The following is a 22500-nucleotide window of genomic DNA, read 5'->3' on the forward strand; positions in this document are numbered from 1 at the left end:
CGAGACCACTGGATCCCAGGGTCCTCTTAAGAAGGTGACGCTTAAAATGCGTCCCTATTATGTGCACAGAAGCTGTTATCGCTGCTGTACGTCCACAGGTGAATCATATGACAATAAATTGAATGCATTTTTACGGTGACAATGATTTATGTTAGATTTCTGTAACATTCAATGCCTGCAATGGTTTTGCTGATCCTGATATGAAGAGTGATTATCTACTAAAGGTATAGATGTTTAGAACCATATTGCATTCTCAAAGAAGTCCTGAAGTATACTGAGAGCCACCACAGAGCACACCGCCTTGTATACTGTGATAGCAAAGCAATTCGAGACAGTACACCTATATTTCACATGAGGTGCGACATGGGTCTGGACGGTTTTGTGCTTGTGTTCTCCACAACCATCTGGCGACCCCTGGAAATGATCTCGCGAGCCCCTTGGGGTCCTGGCCCTGAGGTTGAGAACCAATGCTATAGGAAGTAGTAATATTAGTAGTGCATTGGCTACATCATAATCACATCATAGTCATATCGAGTGTACTTAGGGTAATTGTGTCTTAGGTCATCAAGAGATGGTAGATAGGAAAGCTGAAGTACAGAATGGGGAGCAGCAGGTTAATGTGGGATGAAACCAGGAAAAGGCCTTGCCCATTCGGGAGCCGATGACTCCAGGCGGGTTGAGACAGTCATTAAGATAAGTGATTGTGAATCACTGCCTCCATTACTTAGAGAGCAGATATACAAAAAACTCTTTTGTGAGTCACCAGGAAGCCAGACAATTAGACACTATTACAGCTAGCCACACTGGACCAACCCTCACACAAATAACCGCAAATAACCATACGTCCTCTAGGTAATGAACGGTGACGCCAGATGATTAGACCGACATTACAGCCACATGGGGCTTAATTGGTTGAAACTGGAGCGCTTAAAAGAGCGTCTGACTCCCACTTAGCGCTAACAGATTACATGTACAGGATCAAACGGCGTGCTGAAATGTAGCCATCCTTATTAATAACAGGACAATGGCACCCAATGCTAGTTACACCCTGCACAACCAGACATATGTTTTTTGAAAACATGGAGATCATGGCTTAAGACCAATGTCACTGGAGATGACAGGGGCTCCACCCACAGAACAGGAGCCAATAGGAAGCTGTCATAATGTCTGACTTTGGACCAACAAGTCACTGATACTGTTGAGTATGGACCAATAGGAGAATGTAATGCAGAGACGCGCTGTGAGCTTTGAGTTTGGCAAGTTGCAGTTACTTCATACTCATTGGTTATTCATTATGATAACTAATTGATACACATTATTACATGTGACACGTGATGAGAATGAACATGGCACTGTGCCACGGTGACTTGCTATGAGCTGTTCTCGTCTTGTTTTTGTGTTATGTCACTTTTGTTGCACAAAACGCATTGTGCAAAATTACCTACAATTGTCTGTACCACCCAACTGTACCACCCAAACTGGTGTTGAAGCTCAGCGGTCTTGGCCTGGGCAACTCTATCTGTAATTGGCTATTTGATTTCCTGACAGGCAGGCCCCAGACTGTGAGAATAACTAAAATATACTCACCCACATTACTTCTTAGAACTGGTGTACCTCAGGGCTTCTGTCTCAGTCCCCTATTGTACAATCTGTTTACACACAACTGTGTTTCCAAATATGACACGGTCATTAAATTTGCAGATGGCACCACAGTGGTTGGGCTAATAAGTGACAGTGATGAGAGGGCCTATAGGAGGGGAGTGGAAAATTTAACCATATGGTGCCATGATAGAATCAAGAAACAAGAACAATTTATTGTCATTTCCATCATGTACTTGACACAAAAGAAACAAAATGTCGTTTCACCCAGCCCACAGCAGTGCACTGGGTGAAGCTGCTGCAAACGTGAGTTCGCGCCGCCATCTACCTCTAAATGTCAATAAGACAAAAGCAATCATGCTGACTTTAGAAAGATCAGAGGAAATCACGTTCCTATTTCCATCAACGGGTTATCTGCTGAAACTGTGGACAGTTTTAGATTTCTCGGTTTACACATCACAGACAGCCTCATATGGTCTCTCAACACGCGTCCTGAAGAAGGCACAGCGGAGACTGTATTTTCTGAGGCGTCTCAAGAGTTTTGGTACTCATACCAAAACTCTTATGAACTTTTATGGCAGTACCATGGCGAGTGACAGGCTGTATCACAGTGTGTGTTTGGCAACCTGACAGCTCAGGACTGCAGACTGCTTCAAAGGACTGTAATGACAGCAGCAAAAATCCTTGGTCTCAAACTACCACAACTTCATAACATTTACACCACTCACTGCAAAAGGAAAACCCAAAACACCATTAAGGACACCAGCCACCCCGCTCATGTTCTGTTCTCACTCTTTCCATCAAAAAAAAAAAAAATTACCGGGGCATCAAATCACACACCACCTGTCTCACTAACAGTTTCTTTCCACAGGTAGACAGGTTGCTGAACAGCTGACGCACCCATATGCACCTTACATTGTTGTGTTATCATGTACTTTACCGTGTTGTGTATATAATGTATGAACTCATGTGTGCATAGTCTATGCAGATCTGTAGTTTTTTGGTTTTTTTTGGTGGTGGTGTGTCCTTGTGTCCTTTTTGTTAAGGCAGAGTGAGCCAGAGCACAAGAATTTCATTATATTCCAATACACATGACAATACAGTTGAACTTGAACTTGTTCCCTGGGTAAATGCTGTGGGCGAGAAACATCACTGGAGGAAAATGTGCTCAAGTAAAATGAAGTCCCAGAACTCCGCAAATACAGAGCATGTCTGCATAGTTTTGTACTTGTAGGTCTGTTATTTGAACATGATAATGTTCATATAGAACTTCCTGCTTTCCTTAGTAACAGACGACGTAACAGAAAGAAAGAACTGCTGATTGGTTTACTGACTAAATGAATGTGTCATGCTTCACTTGGTCATTTACTGTAACTGAAGAAGAAGTAAACCTATTGCATCATGCCAGGAAAGAGCACCACAGATGTGATATTTGCTTTGAGAATGTTGATGGAGAAGTATAGAGAAGGCCAGAAGGAGTAATGTCTTTGTAGATTTAGAGAAAGCATTTGACAGGGTGCCGAGAGAGGAGGTGTGGTATTGTATGAGGAAGTCAGGAGTGGCAGAGGAGCATGTAGGACTGGTGCAGGATATGTATGAGGGCAGTGGGACAGTGATGAGGTGGTAATGGTAGTACTTGGTACTGCAGTTGTATAGTGTACTACAGCGGGCATAGGCGGCACTATGGAGGGGCTTGGGAGAGCTATATAGCACCCCCTAGGATGGCCATAGCCTCCCACAGGAATTTCTATATTTGCTTTAAATCATAATTTGTGACTATATATGCGTGAATACAATTAAAAAAATTATAATTTAATGAATTTGTAAAACCTAAACTTTACGGACGGAAAATCATCACGCCCAAAATTCTAAAGAATGAGGTGGTCACAGGTTTTCTGTTTGTTAAAATATTATATGCAGTGCACGGGTGCAGTACGCTCTCAATAGTGCATTGTGAGTATATTTCTCAGTTAATTTTGCTGACTGTTAGCCTTAGCCAAATATTTGCAGTAATTTACAGCTGCAAAGGGATTTTCTTTTTTAGCCTGGCAATTTATAACGGACTGTTTCTTAGTCCCTAAATGGCAACATGTCCAGTATAACCTCAATCGGATTTTTTTTGTATTGTAACAATGTAAGTCTGTTGTTTGGTTAGTTTAGCTGAGAAGTAACTATAGATGGACAACATTCGTTTGAGAACACTCAGTATTCCGGGCTAAAATGCCTGGTGCTTCCCTTTTCTCCATGCAGCATTTTTGGGTTGCCAGGGATTACAGTGGGGTTCTTTTCCAAACCAATGACTGTGTCACAGCTGTGTAAAATTTCAAATTCAGACGTGTATTTGCAGGTAGGTAGACACTGTGTAAACCATACATTCATATCTCGTATGCGTCTTGCCTTGTGTATCTGTACATATGGCAAATCTCCGAGCACCCTCAGGGAATAATTGGAAATCCCATAACATCAGAAGGAAAAAAACCTCTGGTGCCACCACTGACAGAGTATCAGAAGACTCGATACTGCAATAATCTAGCGTGCAAAAAAGAATAACAGTTGTACCTGGTACTAAAGTAGTTTAGTGTGCCATGGGGTTTCATTCATTTGCAGGCTTAACAGAACAGCACCATAAAGACTGCAGTCAAGTGTTTGTGGTATGTCTGTGAATGTTCTCATTCATCCAGGTCATGGTTATCCAAAGGAGTTGAGTCCAGTGCAACTGGACTTGGTATATATACCAAGTCCAGTTGCACTTGATTCAACTCCTGTTTGTGGTATAACTCAGAAACAGAAGGAGGTGCAGGAGCAGTGAAGTGCCACCAGGTGGACCAGTGTCCTGAGTTGCCCTGATGCTGACTAGGTCTTGGTTTCACCCACCTGTTTGATCCCGAGCCGGTACGCCACGATGCGGTCCACCGCGCTGGGCTCCATCTGGGTCCACTGTAGCTTGAAGCCATAGACCCGTGGTCGGTTCTGCCACAGAGCGCTGTAGGTGTCGTAGTAAAACTCCGGGGCGTAGGCCTTCCCTGGGAGAAACCACATTATTATTATGGGATGTCACCAGTTCATCCATGTGTTTGGATGAAGTACCAAGCAAATGAAGTTTTGACTGAGGAAACAGAATTTTGGGGGAAACCCCAAGAGACCAATCACAAACAGGTTTGTGACCAGTTTTTATTGTTGTCTAGACTTTTTGGACCAGTGGCCCAAAAGTCAAGACTTACCCCCATTATGACTTGCTGTCATAATGTGTATAAAAATAATAACAATAACTATAATAATTATAATAATCATTACATTTATATAGTACTTTTCTAGACACCTAAAGCGCGTCACATTGAAGGGGGTAACTCACTTCCACCACCACCGTGTAGCACCAGCCGCCATTTTGCACCAGAACGCTCACCACACATCAGCTTGAGGTGGAGAGGGAGGAATCATTGAGCCAGTTACATGGAGGGATGATTAGGTGTCCGGATGGGGAGAGCCAGGTTGGGAATTTTGCCGAACCCCCTACGATAAGTGCCATGGGATCTTTAATGACCACGGTGAGTCAGGACCTCAGTTTAACGTCTCATCTGAAGGACGGCATCTCCTACACCACAGTGTCCCCGTCCGTCACTGCACTGGGGCATTGGGATTTGTTTCATGAGGACCAGAAGGAAGACTGCCCCCTACTGGCCCACCAACACCACTTCTGGCAGCAACTCAGTTTTCTCAGGAGGTCTCCCATCCAAGTACTAGCCAAGCCCACACCTGCTTAGCTTCCGAGCCAGGGTACATGTTGGTATGGCTGTAAGGGATAATCCACGACAAGGTATACATTAAAGTGGATTATCCCACTTACACCATGGTACCAAAAAAATTAAAGTAAAATCACTCACTTATCTTTTGTTGATTTTGTGTTAAGAATCACAATTTTTAAAATGTTTTTATGTTGCTGGCTTGGCGGCACCTGGCTGGCTGTATCAGACTGAAACGGGTCACGTAAGTTGAGAAATCTTAACGCATCTGATCCCTCAGACAGAAACAAAAATCCCAGCTTTTCACACGCGGTTTGACTCTTCATAATAAACGAATGACCTCCGGTCGGTCGTTGTACGTAAGTCGTAAAGTCAAAGTGTCTTTATTGTCCCTTACAGGGAAATTAGTTTGCAGCCAGTATCATAAAACTCTCACACAAAAACAAAACATACAAACACCAAGGCAGAACTGACAACAGGACATAGTGGGCAAGGAGAACCGAAGGAATTCAAACACACAGACGAAGGAAACAAGCGACCTGCAGACAACAGATGAGTACTATCCACCATTTAACAGTTGGATGGCAGTGGGGACAAAGGAAGCCTTGCATCTCTTAGTCCTACTACAGGACATCCTCAACCCCCGACCTGAGGGTAACAGCTCAAACTCTGTCCGAAGGGGGTGACCTTGGCACTCCAGAAGGGAAGTGGCCTTTCTGAACGCCTTCCAGTTATAAAGGTCAGTAAGCTGGGCTTGGCTTCTCTCTGAAATCCTACTAGCCCATTTAATGAGTCCATCAAGCCATTTTTTACTGGCCAGAGTCGGTAAGAAGACATCTTTATGGCCACAATGAGTTCCTGAACACTTCAGGATGGGTTTTAAACAATCGGATCACAATCTGTCCCCTGTGGCCTTGTTCAGACCGCAGACAAACCGGATTTGTTTGTCAAATCAGATCTTTTAAACTGTCCACACCGTTATCTGCAAGTGTTCCGATGGGATTTGTGTGTCCAGACATCACAAACCTATCTGCATGGGTTGCTATGGTAACGACGCAGGCATAACTACATACGCCGATGCCCCGCTTTTGTTATTGCCATCTTTAAGTTCCTTGACGTGCATTAGAGCCGCTCTGACGCCCGTCCGTCACTCTGGATCTGACGTCGCCATCGTGTGTCGCACTGCGAGTGACGCAAAAGACGGTTTGAAATCTGATTTGGGTGGCCAGAGCATCGGGACTGAGACGCATCTGTAGAAATTCGACTGGAGTCACATTTCAAACCTCCTCCAAATGAGGTTTAGATTCGATTTGTAAAAAACACATTTCATGTGGTTTTGTGCTGCCCAGACTTTCTAAAATCCATCTGGGTACAATCTGGATCTGCCAAAAAACGGATCTGGGCTGGCAGTCTGAACAAGGTCCGTGTGTCCCTGATGTGTTCACATCTGGATTTATGTGGTTCACCACAATCTGAGTACCGAGTTAGTGTTAGATGGAGAGGAAGACTACTGTCCTACATGCAAATAACCAAGAAGAGAAAGAAAACGTCTCTTTCTGTCGGACAGACATTTTCTCTCTTGTTCTTTTTCTTCCATAACCCTCAAGACTGTCTGCTATGAGGTGTATGGAACGATAGACAGACAGAGAGGTCAAGAGAGATGAGGGAGGACGGAGGGACGCTGTAGACGGAGGAGAGGAGAGACGACAGGAGACAGGGAAAAGTGAAGGGGAAAGATGAACAGAATAGTAGAGGAGGACAGAGGAGCTGCAGTTAACCCCAGAGGCTGCATGATCTGGAAATGGAGAAATGGGACAGTTAAGAGTCCATTCTGACGGGCGTCCCGGTGGCATGGCGGTCGATCCTGTTGCCTACCAACACAGGGATCGACAGTTCAAATCCCCGTGTTACCTCCGGCTTGGTCGGGCGTCCCTACAGGCACAACTGGCCGTGTCTGCGGGTGGGCAGCCAGATGTGGGTATGTGTCCTGGTCGCTGCACTAGCGCCTCCTCTGGGAGGGGGGGCTGGGGGGAATAGCGTGGTCCTCCCACGCACTACGTCCCCCTGGTGAAACTCCTCCCTGTCAGGTGAAAAGAAGCGGCTGGTGACTCCACATGTATGGGAGGAGGCATGTGGTAGTCTGCAGCCTCCCCGGATCAGCAGAGGGGGTGGAGCAGAGACCGGGACGGCTCGGAAGCCTGGGGTAATTGGCCGGGTACAAGTGGGGAGAAAAAGGGGGAAAAATCCCCCCCCCCAAAACGTCTGTTCTGATGCTCCTTATACACTGTCATGCAGTATGTGTGTGTGTGTGTGTGTGTGTGTGTGTGTGTGTGTGTGTGTGTGTGTGTGTGTGTGTGTGTGTGTGTGTGCATTAAAGAGGTGTGATCCGTCTTGTTGACAGGACTCTGTCAGCTGGTTTAAGAGTGCACGGCAGTCAAGTTGCTGATCTCTGCAGGTCTCGGGATTACGTGTCTTTGTGGTTTGGGGAGTTGGTGAAGAGGCGACATCTCAACAGCTCTGTTTAAAAAGACACATTAAAGACTCCCGGCTTAGCCGGGGGGAGAAACTCTAATCCGGACTGGTCGGATCACTGGTGTGCACGGCTCTTAAAATAACTCACATGCTCCTTTCTGAACCCTCATTTACCAAGAGCACCGGCGTGGCCCAGTACAACCACTACTGATCCACCTCCTGGTTCCCCTGCAGGAAGTACTTACCAGGTAGTAGTAACCTCCATATACTACCTGGCCAGAACAACAGAACTTGCAGGAAGTAGCAAGAAGTAAGTAGCAAGGAACAATAAGGTAAGTAATAAGTAATAAGTTAGTAATCAGAATCAGAATACTTTATTCATCCCGAGGGGAAACTGAGTTATAAATAAGTAATAATAAAAAAGTATAAATAAATAAAAACAAGTATAAATAAATAAAAACAAGTATAAATAAATAAAAACAAGCATAAATAAATTAAAAAGTAATAAAATAAAATAAAAAATGAAACAAAAAAAACAATAAAAAAATAAAAATAAGTTTAAATAAGAATAAATAGAAGTGTGAATAAGTAAGTAATTCTAAATTAAATGCATAAGTAATGATTATAAATTCATAATGATTATACATTAGATAAGTAAGTAATAAATAAGTAATAAGGAAGTAGCAGCCTATACTTACTGTAAGTAGTAGTAACCATCCATAAACTACCCAGCCAGCACAATACAGGAGTCATAGGTAACACCGGGCAACACATGTTTTTCAAACATGCTGCCTCCTGATGAGGCCAAGATGAACACAAACATCGTTTCAGATTTGCTGTATCACGTAGGAATGTGGAGAAACACTGAAATAACTTTTATTGAATTTGACGTGTTTAATTGTATAATGACACTAGGGGGCGTTGTTGGTGTTGGTGTATAAAGGACAGGTTTAAGACTCCTGTTCAGTTGTCTCATAAGGGCCCAGACACATCAAACCGACTAGCGGCGACGAAGGCCGACTGTTGCATCGCCTCACGTCGCTTGCCGTCTGGGCCAAAAAGTGGCACTTGAACACACCGCAAAGACTACAGCCGATGGCCCTGATTCGCTAAGCTGAACAGCCAATCAGAGTGATCTCTCTCACCGACGGGCTCCGTCGGTTCAACATGCTGAATCGGCTGAAAAGCTGCTGACAGGGGTCCGACTACTGCCGACGGTGCGGGACATGCCGCAAAAACTAGTGTCACAGACGCTCACCGACGGCCCTTCATTGGCCGACAACCGGCCTGGTGTGTCAGGCCCTAAGACACTGTTGTAAAGCTGAGTCCAGCAGTGGTCCCATGTCCAACGTCTCCAGAATGAAGCCAGTGAGTAAAATGACATCCTAACTGACAAGTACGATGGCAGAAACTATGAGAATAAGACCCAGGTTGTGAAAAACTGCTATTAAGCTTTCACAACTGAGACTACGGGATAGATGATGATGACTCACGATCAGACGTCACTGATGAAGGCAGACGCTGCTGTCCGCAACCTCGGTGACAGTGTGGACGCAGATTCACGGAAAAGTCACGGTAGGAAAGAACGCTTCTGACCTCACATGTGAATATGAAGGTTAATCCTGATTTGACGGATCAGTATTTCCCACAATTCACATGAAATAAACACCATGAGATGAACTTTATCACCGCCTGAGGGGAAACTGGCTCTTTAGAGCAGCAAATCTTGAAGGGGGACGTCAGAGAACAAAAGAAAAAGAAAAGGTCAAATGACAAAGACACAGAGAAGAGTCACAAAAGAAACCGACATAAAACCGGAGTGCTGAAGATCTATTGTGTCTCTGACGACAGCAAATACCAACACATGTTGCTTTGTGACAAGACGGCAAAATCCAGGGCGAAGAGCTGGTGACAGTTTGGATATGCCACCCAAACCAGCAGCAGACTATATATCGATACACCTCATACGAAAGAATGTGAGACCAACAGCCTTAATGCTGAGCGGACGGCCCCGTACCTCCCAATGTTCCCAGTCTGACAAGACACAAAACGTGCAGCAAAACAGCGCGGCACAATATTGGAAAAAACTCACATTGTGCTCTTTTTTCTCCCAATGGTACCCGGCCACCCGTCTGAACTCCCTCATTCAGGTCTACACTCAGTCCCGCTCACTACGCTCTGCCAATGAAAGGTGCCTGGCACTTCCGCCACAACGGGGCCCCAAGTCACGAGCCAGACTCTTCTCTTCTGTAGTTCCCTGGTGGTGGAACGAGTTACCAAACTCCATTCGATCTGCTGAGTCCCTCTCCATCTTTAAGAAGAAGCTAAAGACCCAGCTCTTTCTCCAACACCTCCAAACCTGATGGTATTAATAACAAACAAAAAAAAGAATCGCTTCTATGCACCCTAGGCACTGCCTTTGTGCACTGCCTGTTGACACCCATGTCCCAACCGACTTGAACCTAGTTTTTTTGGTTTTTGGCACTTACTTGTGTTGTTGTCCCCTGACCAGATCCTTACCTCTGTTGTATTAACTCTCATGTGCGTCACGCTGGATAAAAGTGTGTGCTAAATGAAACTGGAACACTGGAACAACAAAACCAGTTCTTCTCTCAGTTATATCTCTATCCAGTCTCCAGCTGACAAGTAGCCTTGCTCCTGTCTGGCTTTATGAAACAGTCTAGTTCTATCAAATAGAGTCTAGTTCTATCAAACAGAGTCTACTTCTATCAAACAGAGTCTAGTTCTATCAAATAGAGTCTAGTTCCATCAAACAGAGTCTAGTTCTATCAAACAGAGTCTAGTTCTATCAAATAGAGTCTAGTTCTATCAAACAGAGTCTAGTTCTATCAAATAGAGTCTAGTTCTATCAAACAGAGTCTACTTCTATCAAACAGAGTCTAGTTCTATCAAATAGAGTCTAGTTCTATCAAACAGAGTCTAGTTCTATCAAACAGAGTCTAGTTCTATCGAATAGAGTCTAGTTCCATCAAACAGAGTCTAGTTCTATCAAATAGAGTCTAGTTCTATCAAACAGAGTCTATTTCTATCAAACAGAGTCTAGTTCTATCAAATAGAGTCTAGTTCTATCAAACAGAGTCTAGTTCTATCGAATAGAGTCTAGTTCCATCAAACAGAGTCTAGTTCTATCAAACAGAGTCTAGTTCCATCAAACAGTCTAGTTCTATCAAACAGAGTCTAGTTCTATCAAATAGAGTCTAGTTCCATCAAACAGAGTCTAGTTCTATCAAATAGAGTCTAGTTCTATCAAACAGAGTCTAGTTCTATCAAACAGAGTCTAGTTCCATCAAACAGAGTCTAGTTCTATCAAACAGAGTCTAGTTCTATCAAACAGAGTCTAGTTCCATCAAACAGAGTCTAGTTCTATCAAACAGAGTCTAGTTCTAGCCAGAAAAGTTTTGACGGAGGTAAGGTTAGACAACTAGAAATGCCTCACAACCAATCCTGTTTTTTGAATTCTTGTGATGTCAGGGACACATCATCATCTCCAAAACATTACTCAGAAATTTTAGGAAAAAAGTCCAAAATTAAGTTCGTAATTCCTTATCTTTAAAATGTAGAAAATCCAGTCGATGCAAATCCAGTCTGTTAAAAAGTGTCGGCACTTTGTTCATCAAAGACTTAATCATGCAATATCAGTTTTTGTACAGGAAAGTCTTCTTTCCTCTAAATGCTTTATACTTTGTTTTGGAAGCAAACTTCTTCAACAGTTGACAACCAGGCAGTAAGTGTTCACCTTGCTTACTTTAAAAAATAAATAAATAAAGAACAGACCGGCAGAGTATGAAAATCAAAACAGTATCACAAACTTCCTCATTCTAATCCAAAGCAACACTGCTGACTTAGTTTGAGTTTGACTGGCTTGCTAATGCTTGCTAAACCGCTAAGGTCATGAATCACCAACACTGTTATTACCAGCCAGCACGCCATTCTGACAGTTACCAGAGTCCTTCATAAACAGTGACATCATCAGCATACAGCTAAATCCTGCAGAGCCGGGAATGCTCCACAGACTAATGCCTCCTTTCACAATGCGAACCAGAGGCTCAAATTCCAACATCAAACGGAGCCCAATCCACCAATGAATGGCTGGGCCTGTGGAGGAGAGGTAGGTCGCCGGGTTAATCTTCATGGACACGAGTCACATGATGTCAGAGTGGACAGTGATGGACACAGGGAGATGAGCCTGGAGCAGGGTGCAGATGGAGAGAGACAGAGAAAGAGACAGAGAAAAGGAGAGAGGGTGGAGGACAGAGGGAGAGAGGCGGGAAGAGAGTAGTAGGCGGGAATGACAGACTGATTGTGACACAAAAATAGACAGCGTAAAAGAGAGACAGAGACAGAGAAGATAGACAGAGGAATTGAGGGCAAGCCAGACAAACAAAGAGAGAGGGGAAAGAGAGAAGAAAGAGAGAACTGCATGTCAGAGAGGAACAGGGAGGAGAGGGCAAGAAAGTGAGAGGAGGAAGGAGGAGGGATGGTGTGTGTGTGTGTGTGTGTGTATGAGAGAGAGAGAGAGAGAGAGAGAGAGAGAGAGAGAGAGAGAGAGAGAGAGAGAGAGAGAGAGAGAGAGAGAGAGAGAGCGAGAGAGAGAGGAAGGGATAGATTAAGGAGAATAAAAAGAGAACGTGTCAGAGAGTTGTATAATCTGCTTTTGCAGGATGGAATACTGCCCATGCAAATCCACAGTGACGGGCTTTGGTGGCTGTACTGAGGAGCTGCACTTTTCACCAGACAGACTGATAAGAACCAACAGTCCTCCTCAGGAAATGGCCTCCGCCAGTGGGGTGGTGGTAGCGGTGGGGGCTTTAAAATCCTTGACCTTCAACAACAAAAACTGTACAATTTACCAGCAGTAGCACCGAAAAAACATTTTACATTTTCTGTCCTTCCTTCACCACGGAATCCAACACTACACATGCAGGTTAACACAGTCACCACATTCAAGCCTTCTACCTAAAGCCAAGTCCTGACTTCAGGGTTGGGTCGTCTCTAGCAACACATATAGTGGTTGCATGTTGGTAACAGTCCATGTAGGGCATGAAAGAGGCGGAACGCATTGGCCGAAATGTCGTCTGAACCGAAAAAACCTACAAACAGCATCAATGCTTGTGTATTTTGTGGAGAAACGTTCGACTCATGTCGATGACTTCTACTGTCCAAAAAATCCGCTCATAGACGTCGTCTCAACTCCAACTCCATTCTCACGCCTCAAGTTGCTAATCCGACTTTTAACAATGATGGGTGCATGGAAGAAGAAGTCTCCATCGGAAACAGAAGCGAGCAGCCAGCAGCTACAATGGAAGCCCTGATATATTGGTGGTCGTCCCCAGATGCTAAACCGCCTGATGATGATCTAGCATCTGGGTTCTGGGATTGAGGGCTGGGTGATGTAGCATCTGGGTTCTGGGATTGAGGGCTGGGTGATCTAGCATCTGTGTTCTGGGATTGAGGGCTGGGTGATCTAGCATCTGGGTTCCGGGTTGAGGGCTTGGTGATCTAGCATCTGGGTTCTGGGATTGAGGGCTGGGTGATCTAGCATCTGTGTTCTGGGATTGAGGGCTGGGTGATCTAGCATCTGGGTTCCGGGTTGAGGGCTTGGTGATCTAGCATCTGGGTTCTGGGATTGAGGGCTGGGTGATCTAGTATCTGTGTTCTGGGATTGAGGGCTGGGTGATCTAGCATCTGGGTTCCGGGATTGAGGGCTGGGTGATCTAGCATCTGGGTTCTGGGATTGAGGGCTGGGTGATGTAGCATCTGAGTTCTGGGATTGAGGGCTGGGTGATCTAGCATCTGGGTTCCGGGATTGAGGGCTGGGTGATCTAGCATCTGGGTTCCGGGATTGAGGGCTGGGTGATCTAGCATCTGGGTTCCGGGATTGAGGGCTGGGTGATCTAGCATCTGGGTTCCGGGATTGAGGGCTGGGTGATCTAGCATCTGGGTTCCGGGTTGAGGGCTTGGTGATCTAGCATCTGGGTTCTGGGATTGAGGGCTGGGTGATCTAGCATCTGGGTTCTGGGACTGAGTGCTTGGTGATCTCGCATCTGGGTTCTGGGATTGAGGGCTTGGTGATCTAGCATCTGGGTTCTGGGACTGAGGGCTTGGTGATCTAGCATCTGGGTTTTGGGACTGAGGGCTGGGTGATCTAGCATCTGGGTTCCGGGATTGAGGGCTGGGTGATCTAGCATCTGGGTTCTGGGCTTGAGGGCTTGGTGATCTAGCATCTGGGTTCTGGGACTGAGGGCTGGGTGATATTGACAAAATCAAATTTTTGACTGAATACCTTGATATTGATAGTGTGATATTTAATGGATGACTACTGGTGCTTCATAAGATATTTACACAGCAGCACATGTTGATAAATGTTCATTAGTACTGTGGATGGGATGACCAGCAGGTAGAGACACTGATTGTTCATGTCACTAAAACAGAGGAATAAGTTCAGAAAAGTGTCTCGCTTTACTGTCATGCAGCCTTTAAGACCAGGGTATGACAACATTTAAGTTATATCACCAGATTACCACAACCACAACTCCACTACACACCTAGTCTCACACCACCACGTATTCGCATTATGTCCAGATATAATGTCCACATCTACTTGACATGTGACCGGGCAGCATGCCAGCCTCATCAGTAACCAGTAAGCCACGTGTTTCTCGGTAGCTCCGCTAGTACAGCCTGGCACCACATTAAAACCATATTTCTAACACATGTGTGACACACATGTTATTAATCCACAACCTGTGTTCAGTAGAAAGTATGGAGATTTTTCAGGAGAAATCTACTGGATGCAGCGGATTTCTTTTTGAATAATTCTCATTGTTGTGAGCCCACAAACAGCCTCCACCTCCCCCGTCATGGAGGCGACGCTGGAGCGAGTTGACCGAGGATGTGTGCGTTTTAATCGTAGAGGAACGCAGCCGACGGATTTGCCAGGAGGCTTTGCTGTCGTCATCGTATCTGGTGTGGAGCAGCTGGTGCTCAGTTCTCTGTAGGGAGGTGTGGATGGACTGCTGAGACCAGTTCTTACTGGTTTTGACAGTCAATAACTTGCTCAAAACCACCGCTTAGCTGCCGTGTCTCCTTTATTTACTACGGCAGGTTAATTATGAAGCGACACTTCAGCCAGTCACACTCATCTGGAGCATCAGCCACTCTCCTGAGCAACACTTACTCTGCATTCTTCTCTTCCAGACCCGTCCTACCTCACCTGTGGACTGACCAGTACAACCAGTCTACTACTGCTGCTTACTGGGAGCTGACCAGTACAACCACAGTCTACTACTGCTGGTTAAAGGGAGCTGACCAGTACAACCAGTCTACTACTGCTGGTTACTGGGAGCTGACCAGTACAACCAGTCTACTACTGCTGCTTACTGGGAGCTGACCAGTACAACCACAGTCTACTACTGCTGCTTACTGGGAGCTGACCAGTACAACCACAGTCTACTACTGCTGGTTAAAGGGAGCTGACCAGTACAACCACAGTCTACTACTGCTGGTTAAAGGGAGCTGACCAGTACAACCACAGTCTACTACTGCTGGTTACTGGGAGCTGACCAGTACAACCAGTCTACTACTGCTGCTTACTGGGAGCTGACCAGTACAACCACAGTCTACTACTGCTGCTTATTGGGAGCTGACCAGTACAACCACAGTCTACTACTGCTGGTTACTGGGAGCTGACCAGTACAACCACAGTCTACTACTGCTGCTTACTGGGAGCTGACCAGTACAACCACAGTCTACTACTGCTGGTTACTGGGAGCTGACCAGTACAACCACAGTCTACTACTGCTGGTTAAAGGGAGCTGACTAGTACAACCACAGTCTTCTAATGTTGGTTACTAGGAGCTGACCAGTACAACCACAGTCTTCTAATGTTGGTTACTGGGAGCTGACCAGTACAACCACAGTCCTCTACTGTTGGTTACTGGGAGCTGACCAGTACAACCACAGTCTTCTAATGTTGGTTACTGGGAGCTGACCAGTACAACCACAGTCCTCTACTGTTGGTTACTGGGAGCTGACCAGTACAACAACAGTTCTGGTGTTGGTTACTGGGAGATGACCAGTAAAATCCCAGTCCTCCACTGTTGGTTACTGGGAGCTGACCAGTACAACCACAGTCTTCTATTGTTGGTTACTGGGAGCTGCCCAGTAAAATCAAACTCCTCTACTGTTGGTTACTGGGAGTGGCAGTGATCAGCATCTGTTTTTACAGGACGACTGAACACTTCCACCTTCCGGCCTGCACACCTTCAATGGGGGGGGGGGCCGGAGGGCGAGGGGGGGGGGGCTTTTCTCTGTGTGTATAAAGCAGCTTTCCTTTCCTGAATAACGACTCAGACAGACACAAGATGAGGTGTCTCAGGTCAGACAGGGTGTGTACACACACACACACACACACACACACACACACACACACACACACACACACACACACACACACACACACACAGCAACTGACAACAAGTGCAAAACAAGCGTCAGGTCTGTTGATAATCCTCATTACCGGTGAGCAGCAGCGGGGAGGTCAGAGTTCAGAGCCAGAGCACCGTAACAGGAGAACGGAGAGAAGGCTTTCTAATGGGGAGGAGCGGAAGAGGAGGTGTGGTTTCGGTGGAGCCACTTTTCAGCGGGGGGTGGGGGGGTATATTTTTTCAACCTATCATCTGTACTCTGTACAGGTGTTTGTGCACCTCCTTTTACTAAATGATGGAAGCGACTTCTGATGCAAAACATCTGAAGGGGCTCTTTCACACACACCAGAGGTGTAAAGACCCGGTCCAGAAAGTCAAAACCCTGACCGCGTCTTTACTCCATCCATGTATTACACCAGCTGACTTGGGAAACCAGTCAGTGCAACCTGATGGTTTGGTATATGGGTGGAGTAAAGACTCAGTTAGGGTTTTTACTTTCTGGACCGGGTCTTTACACCTCTCTTTAGCACCGAGGGTGTTGTGGGGGCGGGGCTTGGACGCTACCTGTGCAGGTGAATGCTCCTCTCTCTGCCATGCTACCAGCGGAGAGAACTGACAGTCACATGACCAAACCCAGGCTCCCGGCCCCAGGAAGGCCTGAGTGGGCCCAAAGTGGGACGGGAGCCTCATGGTTCCTCTCAAAACCCCTGGCCCAATACTGAAACAACCAGACCCATGAGCAAGGCACTGATCACCCAACTCTTCAATGATGCTGGTTATTGTGGTTGTACTGGGAAACTCCCAGAGGGAAAGTGAAGCAGGGTAACCTGGAGTCATTCATTATTAAAAAAAAAAATTGAATTTTAAAATATCCCATAATGCAACAGTTATCCAGTCTCACCTGTGACCAGGAAGGTGCAGCGCCCGGATCCCGCCTCGTTGGTGATGTCACAGGTGTACTCGCCGTAGCCCTCGCGGTTCAGGGCCCGTACGTGGTAGTCGGTGTCGTCTCTCTCGTCACTGAGCTGGCCCATGGTCAGCAGGCGGGTCCCCAGTTTCCACTCGTAGTGGAGGAGGCGGGCGGGGTGAGCCCGCAGCAGATGGCAGCTCAGACTGAAGGCCCGGCCCAAACCCTGACGGATCTCCATGTACATCGGCTCTACTGTGGGCGGGACTGAGGAGAGAGAGAGAGAGAGAACGCTAAAAGAATAGAATTGAATGAAATGGAATAGAATAGAACAAAATAGAACGGAACAAAAAAAAGACAAAAAAGAGCTGAATGGACTGAAAATAATTGAACAGTAAAAGAATTAAAACAGAATTAACAAGAACAGAACAAAGTAGAATAGAACAGAGTAGAATAGAACAGAGTAGAATAGAACAGAGTAGAATAGAACAGAGTAAAATAGAACAGAGAAATAAAATAGTAGAACAGTAAATGTAGAGTAGAACAGGGCAGAAAGAAAGAATAATAGAACAGTGTGCAAACAGCAGAGTGTTACACAATACACTCTGCACATACCCACACTAACACACATACCCACACTAACACACATAACCAAACTAACACACATACCCACACTAACACACATACCCACACTAACACACATACCCACACTAACACACATACCCACACTAACACACATACCCACACTAACACACATAACCAAACTAACACACATACCCACACTAACACACATACCCACACTAACACACATACCCACACTAACACACATATCCACACTAACACACATACCCACACTAACACACATACCCACACTAACACACATATCCACACTAACACACATACCCACACTAACACACATACCCACACATACCCACACTAACACACATACCCACACTAACACACATACCCACACTAACACACATACCCACACATACCCACACATACCCACACTAACACACATACCCACACTAACACACATACCCACACTAACACACATACTAACACACATACCCACACTAACACACATACCCACACTAACACACATACCCACACTAACACACATACACACACATACCCACACTAACACACATACCCACACTAACACACATACCCACACATATCCACACTAACACACATACCCACACTAACACACATACCCACACTAACACACATACCCACACTAACACACATAGCCACACTAACACACATATCCACACTAACACACATACCCACACTAACACACATATCCACACTAATACACATAGCCACACTAACACACATAGCCACACTAACACACATACCCACACTAACACACATACACACACATACCCACACATACCCACACTAACACACATACCCACACTAACACACATACCCACACATACCCACACTAACACACATATCCACACTAATACACATAGCCACACTAACACACATATCCACACTAATACACATAGCCACACTAACACACATACCCACACTAACACACATACCCACACTAACACACATAGCCACACTAACACACATACCCACACTAACACACATACCCACACATACCCGCACTAACACACATACTCACACTAACACACATACTCACACTAACACACATACCCACACATACCCACACTAACACACATACCCACACATACCCGCACTAACACACATACCCACACTAACACACATATCCACACTAACACACATACCCACACATACCCACACTAACACACATACCCACACTAACACACATACCCACACTAAACAAAAAATCACAGTCCAAGGGAATGAACGCCAGCCAGGATGACTGTCAGAACCGTGGTTCTGCATGGGCTAGCAGTTAGCTTAGCCCGCCCTGCTTCTGCGTCCTGTCAGTCCGCCCTCGGTGTTTCCTCCTCGGGCGCAGCTCCAGGCAGAGGCCGTGGTCCCACCGGACGAAGCAGACCAAGCTCTCCCAGCTGATCCGGCGCCAGCTCTCCCAGCCATCAAACGAAAACCAAACTCAGATGCAGACGTGGACTAAGATGCTGCATGGACGGTGCTGGGTGAGGCGCCACAAATGTGAATTCACGCCGCCATCTTCCCACGCCGGAAGCACAATGGAATTATGGTAAATACTAAATGGACTGCAGGTACTATACCACACTTTTTCTAGTCTCCCAACCACTCAACGCTCTTTACCGTGGATGCCTCACATTCACCCATTCACACACACATCCACACACTCATTCACACACATCCACACACTCATTCACACACACACACACACACACACACACATTCACCCATTCACACACTCATTCACACACACATCCACACACTCATTCACACATAAATTCACACACCCCTTCACACACACACACACATTCACCCCTTCACACACACACACACACATTCACCCACTCATTCACACACACATCCACACACTCATTCACACATAAATTCACACACCCCTTCACACACACACACACATTCACCCCTTCACACACACACACACATTCACCCATTCACACACTCATTCACACACACATCCACACACTCATTCACACATAAATTCACACACCCCTTCACACACACACACACATTCACCCCTTCACACACACACACACATTCACCCATTCACACACTCATTCACACACACATCCACACACTCATTCACACATAAATTCACACACCCCTTCACACACACACACACATTCACCCCTTCACACGCACACACACACGATGTCTGGAGCAGCCAGGGATCGAACCAGCAACCTTCTGATTACTAGACGACCTGTTCTACTTCTTGAGCCATGGCAGCCCAGTCACAGTAGAGTGGACAAGGCTGGAATAGAGGAGTGTAGCGCAGAACACGGTAGAGGAGAAGAAGAAGAAGAAAGAAAGCCACTTCCTGTTGTCATTGTGTTCTTACAGTGAATGTGTGTTCTGCAGTTAACCATGCTGTTCTGCAGCAGCACCCGCGGACCAACTCCAGTTCTTCTTTCCACTGCCTTGCTCAGGGGCACAGGCAGGAGTATTAACCCTAACACACGGTGGCGCAGTGGTTAGCACGGTTGCATCACAGCAAGACGGTCCTGGGTTCGAGTCCCGGGGTAGTCCAACCTTGGGGGTCATCCCGGGTCGTCCTCTGTGTGGAGTTTGCATGTTCTCCCCGTGTCTGCGTGGGTTTCCTCCCACAGCCCAAAGACATGTAGGTCAGCTGAATCCGCCGTACTAGATTCTTCTCCTTCTTCTTCTTCTTCTTCTTCTTCTTCTTCTTCTTCTTCTTCTACAGGCATGTGACATCAGTGCAGCGTGTGTACTGTGACCGCCCAGGACGACCTGAAGAGATGCAGGTAACCTGGCTGTGCCTTCCAGGGCTGATGTTGTGTCAGCATGACTACACAAGGAGACAAGACAGACCAAACACAGGGAAGGACGGCCTCCACCCCACCGCTTTAACGCAGGAGCGAGGAGATGTGACCTCCTTCAGTAGCTCCTGCTCAGATACTGGGCGTGCTGCTGTTCTGGGACTGTTCAGAACCAGACGGTCCGGATGAAGAGACGGTCCGTCTCTGGCTGAAAATGTCCGGAGACCAGGTTCTGTCAGAATGCGACAGTTGTGTGTTATTCGGTGGTGTATGAGTGGATTTACGGACACATGTTTGTGCGTAATGTGCACCTGCTTTGACTTTTTAAAGACTTCCTGTAGGTGAACAGTAGCTTCCTGTGAGTGCATGGCCTGATGGGTACTGGCAGGGTTTTGGGACATGGACTACATGGGTTCTGGACTCCATTTGCTCTCTAAACCTCTTTCAAATCTATTCCAACTTCTCCACTTGGTGAAACAGTTAAGAGTCACCTCTATGAGAGTCAGTCTAGTACCAGTACTGACACCAGTACTGACACCAGTACTGACAAGCCCTCTGATGAAATAACTCTATGAGAGTCAGTCTAGTACCAGTACTGACACCAGTACTGACACCAGTACTGACAAGCCCTCTGATAGTCAGTCTAGTACCAGTACTGACACCAGTACTGACAAGCCCTCTGATGAAATAACTCTATGAGAGTCAGTCTAGTACCAGTACTGACACCAGTACTGACACCAGTACTGACAAGCCCTCTGATAGTCAGTCTAGTACCAGTACTGACACCAGTACTGACAAGCCCCCTGATGAAATAACTCTATTAGAGTCAGTCTAGTACCAGTACTGACACCAGTACTGACAAGCCCTCTGATGAAATAACTCTATTAGAGTCAGTCTAGTACCAGTACTGACACCAGTACTGACACCAGTACTGACAAGCCCCCTGATGAAATAACTCTATTAGAGTCAGTCTAGTACCAGTACTGACACCAGTACTGACACCAGTACTGACAAGCCCCCTGATGAAATAACTCTATTAGAGTCAGTCTAGTACCAGTACTGACACCAGTACTGACACCAGTACTGACAAGCCCTCTGATGAAATAACTATTAGAGTCAGTCTAGTACCAGTAGTGACACCAGTACTGACAAGCCCTCTGATGAAATAACTCTATGAGAGTCAGTCTAGTACCAGTACTGACACCAGTACTGACACCAGTACTGACAAACCCTCTGATGAAATAACTCTATTAGAGTCAGTCTAGTACCAGTACTGACACCAGTACTGATACCAGTACTGACAAGCCCTCTGATGAAATAACTATTAGAGTCAGTCTAGTACCAGTAGTGACACCAGTACTGACAAGCCCTCTGATGAAATAACTCTATGAGAGTCAGTCTAGTACCAGTACTGACACCAGTACTGACACCAGTACTGACAAACCCTCTGATGAAATAACTCTATTAGAGTCAGTCTAGTACCAGTACTGACACCAGTACTGATACCAGTACTGACAAGCCCTCTGATGAAATAACTCTATTAGAGTCAGTCTAGTACCAGTACTGACACCAGTACTGACAAGCCCCCTGATGAAATAACTCTATTAGAGTCAGTCTAGTACCAGTACTGACACCAGTACTGACACCAGTACTGACAAGCCCCCTGATGAAATAACTCTATTAGAGTCAGTCTAGTACCAGTACTGACACCAGTACTGACACCAGTACTGACAAGCCCTCTGATGAAATAACTCTATTAGAGTCAGTCTAGTACCAGTAGTGACACCAGTACTGACAAGCCCTCTGATGAAATAACTCTATGAGAGTCAGTCTAGTACCAGTACTGACACCAGTACTGACACCAGTACTGACAAGCCCTCTGATGAAATAACTCTATTAGAGTCAGTCTAGTACCAGTACTGACACCA

The 22500-nt window shown here is 45.9% G+C and overlaps 1 protein-coding gene across 1 annotated transcript in view; it reads right to left on the reverse strand.

Annotated features, from left to right (window-relative positions):
* The window catches only part of mdga2a (MAM domain containing glycosylphosphatidylinositol anchor 2a), a 235533-nt gene that overhangs the window by 65999 nt on the left and 147034 nt on the right, over positions 1 to 22500 (reverse strand). The window contains exons 9-10 of the mRNA XM_056296137.1: positions 17160 to 17432; positions 4474 to 4622 (exon numbers count right to left, since the gene is read on the reverse strand). Coding sequence (XP_056152112.1) covers positions 4474 to 4622; positions 17160 to 17432 — 422 coding nt within the window. The remainder of the gene's footprint in view (positions 1 to 4473; positions 4623 to 17159; positions 17433 to 22500) is intronic.

The sequence above is a fragment of the Lampris incognitus genome, chromosome 16, assembly GCF_029633865.1.
Source record: "Lampris incognitus isolate fLamInc1 chromosome 16, fLamInc1.hap2, whole genome shotgun sequence".
NCBI classification, from domain to species: domain Eukaryota; kingdom Metazoa; phylum Chordata; class Actinopteri; order Lampriformes; family Lampridae; genus Lampris; species Lampris incognitus.